The following is a 6,444-nucleotide window of genomic DNA, read 5'->3' on the forward strand; positions in this document are numbered from 1 at the left end:
AATCCAGAACTACGTACAGTAATCAATGCAAATAAGGGGCAAGGAAGCCCTGTTGCTACTTAGGGCTTCAATTTGGCCTGACGCTCATAGATATTAATCCCACAAGAGGGGCATAGGCAATATTTGAACAGTCACAAAATAGACGGGAATTAATAACACGAAGAACATCAATGGAGAATATAAAGGAAAGTGAGAAAAACATAAGGGTATGGAAGCCAAGTTAGGACCCAGACGACCATGACCCTTACTGAGGCGTTCGTGAGGACATAAATAGCTGGCAATAACCCAAAAAGCAATGACAACAGTGACAAAGGTGGTGGCAGATGCTTGGGGGTTTAAAGCGTAGGGTTTCTCCAGAAGGGAGTTGAACAGTGATAAGGGTTTCGGGGCTTCTTATGCGTATATATGGGGGATACCGAATAGGCAGCCACTTTTCAAATCTCTGGTATATTGTGAACTGTAATAGGAATGCACGGAACCAGTCAGGGAAGGCCACGTGGTGTTGAAAAGATGGTTTGTCAGTACAGGTGATTGATCGATGACAAGACTACTGACGCAGTCCTCAATGACCGACCAAATTAGATGGCTCGACCGAAGTAGTAATCCCAATCACACTTAGCTCGGATGGGATTAAGGGCAATTGAGAGGGAGATTTGCACCAAACAATTGGGCCGAGCTATGTAAGTGTGGGATATGGCATTGCTCCTTGCTAGGGCCAAGGACCATGAACCTGGCCAAACTTAACCAACGCGGCTACCCCAACCCATCAAGTTGGGTCGGGCAAGCTGACCGAGCTATGATTCGGCTAAAATGGTTATTTGCTTAAATTCGTACGAATGCATTGGGCCGAACCACGAACTATCCATACTGACGTAGGGCCGAGGAGTCCTACGAGGTAGCAGGGCAAGGCCGAGATGCTGAACCGAGCATCCTACGACCAGTTGATCCCGATGGACCGGTTTATTGTAGCTCGGTCATTCCAATTTGTTGTGGTGTCTGTTTCTTCCAAGTGATAGCCTGGTAGTGTAAGCCACCTGGACCAATGGTAAAGTAGAGAAAATCCACGCCTGGTATGTGTCAATACCGTTTGGCGGTTTGACAAACACTATTTGGAGGTTTCGGTCTCTACACGTGTAAGAAAGGTGGAGAGAGGAGCACAGCCACCTGCTTAGAGAAGGACAACAGAGGTAGTGCGCCCACAATCTCTGACACTTCATGGCCAGCCTAGAAAAAGAAGAGAAGAGAGGCATTAGAGGTAAGCAATCAGAAGGAATTCCAAACTCTCTCGTTCTAAAGTGCTCTCTCTATTCTTCTTCTTCTTCTTCTCCAAGTGTGCTGACTTGATCGTCGGAGGGTTTATCCGGCAGCACACCGCCGGGCAACTAAAGTTCTTTTGGTTTTCAGGTTAGGTGATGTCACGTGAAGCTCAGATTCAAGGAGTACAGATAACAGAGAATATTTCACCACCGTACAATTGCCATCGTCTGCAGGAACTCTTTAACAGGAAAACCTTCTTGGCCAAGTTTTTTCAACCGTTTCCATGGCTAACAACGACAAAACACCGCTGTCCGTTGTCAACGGTATCACACCAGAGTTTGTCCAACGAAGAGATGGCCCTCCCACTATTCCGACCATGGCGAACTTGGAAGCCTCTTCCGAAAGCACGCTAGACAAACGTGCAAGGAGGGCTGAACACTTCAAGAGTCCATATGGTCACCGACGATGAGGAGAGTCACATGCTCAGCACTTGGAGCACAAACTCAGAGACTAGGACGCCCTCATTCAGAAGATGGCGGTTGAAATTGAGAAGCACCAGATCAAGGGGAAGGGTGTTGCTGGAGTGGGCAACCATAGTGAGCACACCCCACCCCGTCGCTCTGACAGTCTTCGCCAAGATGGGACGCCCTCTTTCTCTATCACCAGAAGCTATGGAGTTGGAGACTCCGACCCACCAGTGGAGAGTTCTCACACTTGCGACAGCAGTTACTGTCCCTCACGTCCGTCGACGACATCGAGATACTCTTACTCTGCCCATTTGGGGGACCTGAGAGATGTATTAGAGGAGCGAGCTCGCCGTAGAGAGACCCAAATATTGCCGGCGTTGTAAAGGCTGAGTCCCCAAATTCGTTGCAGTGAGGAATTGGCAATGCGAGCACCAAGAATGATGGCCCCGACACCAATGGACAGAGTGCTAGCGAGATTTACCACTACCCCACTGTTCCCAGAGATTGAGAGCATGCCACTCCCGGCCGGATTCCACCAACCTAAGTTCACATTGTACGACAACAAAACGGATCAGGACATCCACGTGAGTCCTTACTATCAAGTAATGGCTCGCCACTAGCACAATGACGCCTTGATATGTCTCATATTCCCAGCAAGTTTGGGAGAACTGGGTCTGAAGTGGTTCGAAAGACTCCCGGAGGGGAGCATCGGGGGGCAGCAACAACTAGCAGAGGTCTTTGTCACTAGATTCAAAGCCAACACTCGAACACCGAAGGAGGTTGACCACCTCCTCTGCGTCGAGCTGGAATCTGGAGGTTCTTTGAAGGCTTACATTTCCAAGTATTGGGAAACTTACAATGAGATCCTCGATTGCCCCACCAATCTTGGGATCGCACAATACAAGCGAGGTCTCCCAGTCGGACATAGGCTGCAAGACTCGCTTACGATGGATCAGCCCATAACCATGAAGTCCATGATACAGCAAATCAACGAACATATCCGAGTAGAAGATGATGCTAGCACTGCCACCGTAACCGAGAAGGCAAATCTAGTTGTGGTGGGCAGAGGAGTGGCTAGGAAGGTTCACTCTGTGGGACAGGAGGACAACCGCTCTAATGACCGAGCTAGAGACCAACATCGCGATTTAAACCGCAATGATAGAAACAAAAGTCGCAGAAACAACCGAGCTAACACTCTTCGTAATGAAAAGGAAGATGCCAGGAGGAAGTTGAAAGCACAAACCGGCATCACCACTGTCTTTAAGATCCCAATTTACTACATCCTAAATGAGATCCGAGGTGAGTCCTATGTGCGTTGGTCGGCCAAATTGGGAGATACACCGAGGGGCTTTGACTCGAGGTATCGCTGCACCTTTCATGAAGAAAGGGGGCACCAAACGGAGGACTGTGTGCCGTTTAAACGACATTTGGCGGAGCTGGTGGCGGTTGGGCATCTGGACCAGTACATAGACAGGGGTATGGGGGCAACTCCGCAAGGACAGGCCAAGCTAAATGGCCTTGCTGTCCTGGATGTAGCACTCCAAGGTGCAATCAATGTCATTCACGACACCATCGAACCAGTGCGAGTTTGCGAGCTGAGGGAGATGATCAAGAAGGCTGAGCATATGAGGGAAGTTCCCTCTGTTCAACTTGTCGTGAAGAAAGGAAAGAACGAGGTAAAAGACGTCTTAACTTTTTCAAGCAAGGACTTTGAGAGAATTCAAACGCCTCATAATGATGCCTTAGTCTTGACCCTTCGCATCGAGGACTTCGATATCAAAAGAATTCTAATTGACCAGGGGAGCTTGGTCGAGATCATGTATTATGACACGCGTTCAAACAAATAAAGTTGGAGGACAAAGACTTGGCTCCAACAACTTCCCCTTTGGTAGGCTTCAACTCTTAGCCCGAATGGCCAATCGAAAAGATTATATTGCTGGTCAAAGTTGGGTCACTCACGAAGCAAGTGGAATTTTGGGTGCTTAAGGTCCCATAAACCTACAACTTCACCCAGGGAAGTGGCTGGTTGCACGTCATGCAGGCAGTAGCGTCGACTTATCACCAAGTCCTGTGCTTTCCAGCACTAGCCAGGCAAGTAGAAAAGGTTTTGGGGGACCAAGTAATGGTAAAACAGTGCTTTTTCATAGTAAATGGTAGCCGAGCTGCCAAAGGCTTTGTTCAAATGATAGAAGGACCAGAAGGAAAGGAAGTCCTGGAAGTCGTGGGAAGAAAAGTCAAAGAGAAATTGGCTGAAGATTTGGTGGAAGTGCGCGTTGATGAGAATGATCCAAATAAGTTCTTTCTTTTGGGATCATCTTTGTCCAACGCCAAGCGGCTCGATTATGTCAACTTTTTTGTTTCAAACATTGAGGCATTTGCGTGGACTCCTTATGATATGCTTGGTGTCAACCCTAGCTTCATTTGCCACCAGTTAAATGTCTTTCCAAATGCACGACAGGTCATCCAGAGAATGCGGTGCTCAGCCATGCACCATGCCAAGATAGTGGGAGAGAAGGTCAAGAACTTTTTGGAAGCTGGGGCGATAGGAGAAGTGCAGTACCCCAGATGGATCTCTAACACAGTGGTAGTGCTGAAGAAGAATGGTAAATAGTAGGTGTGGGTCGATTATAAGACAGTCAAACGTGCGTGCCCAAAGGACAACTTCCTCCTCTTGAGAATAGACCAGGTTGTGGGTTCAACTGCTGGCCATCAGAGGTTTAGCTTCCTAGATGCATATCGCGACTACCACCAGATCGCTATGTACAAACCAGACCGAGAGATCACTTCGTTCACCACTCCAAGAGGCTTGTACTGCTACAAGGTCATGACGTTCGGTCTCAAAAATATCGGGGCAACTTTTTAAAGGATGGTAACCAAAATATTCTCTCCTCTTCTTGGCCGCACTATGGAGCCTTACACCGATGACAAGATGGCGAAGAGCAAAGACAAGTCTCAACACCTTGTCGACCTAGTAGAAATGTTTGCCGTACTCAAACATCACAAGTTGTGTTTAAATGCCTCCAAGTGTGAATTCGAAGTTGGAACCGGGAAATTTCTAGGTTTTTTTGTCATAAATCGAGGAATCGAGGCCGACCCTTCCTAGCTCAAGGCAATAAAAGAACCGGAGCAGCCAAACTCCAAGAAGGACTTGCAACATCTCGCCGGAATGGCAGTCGCGCTGAACTGATTTATTTGTCGATCTTCAGATCGTTGCAGGCCTTTCTTGAAAACTTTGAAGGCCAAGTTCTTTTAGGATGACGAGTGCGACCGTGCACTGGCAGATCTAAAGGTATACCTTTCCTCGACACCAATCTTGTTCACACCAAAACTGGGCAAAGAACTGTATCTCTACTTGGCAGTTTCTCAGTACGCGGTGAGCGTCGTCCTCATCGGTGCTGAGGGAATCCAATACCTCCCCATCTTCTATATTAGCAAGACACTCTTCTCGGTTGAATCAAGATATCTGTTGCTAGAAAAACTAGCTCTGGCTCTCATGATGGCTTCCAGAAAGCTGGCGCCCTATTTTCATGCCCATACGGTAGTCGTGCTAATTGAATTACCGGTCAAGGTGCTCTTTGAAAAGGCAGATTTCACCGGCAGAAGTGGGCTACGAAATTGAGGCAATACGATATCAAGTTCTAGCCACGCGGTACTATCAAAGCTCAAGACCTTGCCGACTTCGTGGCAGAATTTGTCCCTAGAGCATACCCTCTTTACCCTATCGATTTGGCTAGTGCAGACTTGGTGCAGCCCACGGCTCGGATAGCAGAAATAAGTGGTGGACAACAAATAGCAGAATGGCAAGAGAAAACTGAGCAAGAGATGGAAGAACCGGCTGATTTACCAAAATACATGCTCGGCGGAGATGTAAAAGGAGACCAGAATGAGCCGACCAGTTCCTTGAAGTGGAGGAACTCTCAATATCCCTCCGACTGCTGGAAGTTGTTCATTGGCGAGATGTAGCAACTCTTTGTCGATGGCGCCTTCAATAGACATGGCGTCGGGCTAGAGGTCGCGATGACATCCTCGGATAGGCTGACCATTGAGCATGTGATCACACTCGGGTTCCTAGCATCCAACAATGAGGCGGAACATGAAGCCCTCCTCACCAGATTGAAGAGCGCTTTATGAATGAAGGCTTCAAAACTTGTGGTATTCAGCGACTCCAAGCTGGTTATCAATCAGGTCTCTGAGGAATATGAGGCCAGGGATGAAAGGATGGCTATGTATCAAGCACTGGTATGCGCAGAAATCAAAAACGTTTGCTGCAATAAAAATGGAACAAATTAACTGCGAAAAAAATAATGCAACCGACGAATTGGCCGGCCTAGCATCTATGCAAACGACTTTTCCCAATCCTTTGATGATAGAATTCTTACCCTGACCGAGCATTGAGGAACCGGAGGTGCCTGAAGTACACTGCGCCGACTTGGGACCATATTGGATGGATCCTATTATCACCTTCCTGAAGGATCGAATTCTACCTAATGAAAAGAAAAAGGCCAACAAGATAAGGGCCAAGTCAGAGCAGCTTTGGTTGTCTCCATCTAGCACCTTGTACAAGAAATCTTTCACTAGGCCATACCTGAACTGTGTCCACCCCAACAAGGTTGAAGCTTTCCTCTTCGAGATTCATGAAGCCATCTACGGAAGCCATATTAGGGGTGGATCTTGGGCTTACCGAGAAATTTCCCAAGGGTTATTGGTGGCCATGCATACA

At 47.7% G+C, this 6,444-nt stretch overlaps 1 protein-coding gene across 1 annotated transcript; it reads left to right on the top strand.

The window, feature by feature from the left end:
* The first annotated feature begins 1,789 nt into the window (after positions 1-1,789).
* LOC114313431 (uncharacterized) lies at positions 1,790-3,571 on the top strand. The gene is made up of 2 exons (XM_028259817.2): positions 1,790-1,982; positions 2,379-3,571. The coding sequence occupies exons 1-2, from the start codon at positions 1,790-1,792 to the stop codon at positions 3,569-3,571; spliced, it is 1,386 nt and encodes a 461-aa protein (XP_028115618.2).
* The last annotated feature ends 2,873 nt before the right edge of the window (positions 3,572-6,444 follow it).

The sequence above is a fragment of the Camellia sinensis genome, chromosome 9 (assembly GCF_055761805.1).
Source record: "Camellia sinensis isolate YWXY chromosome 9, ASM5576180v1, whole genome shotgun sequence".
Lineage (NCBI taxonomy): Eukaryota > Viridiplantae > Streptophyta > Magnoliopsida > Ericales > Theaceae > Camellia > Camellia sinensis.

What these genes read in the sequence shown, in the direction of transcription:
- LOC114313431 (XM_028259817.2), top strand. Translation starts at nt 1,790, where the DNA reads ATGGCGGTTGAAATTGAGAAGCACCAGATCAAGGGGAAGGGTGTTGCT. An exon ending in TTCTCACACTTGCGACAGCA is followed by an intron (nt 1,983 to 2,378) that starts GTTACTGTCCCT and finishes TCATATTCCCAG; the next exon opens with CAAGTTTGGGAGAACTGGGT.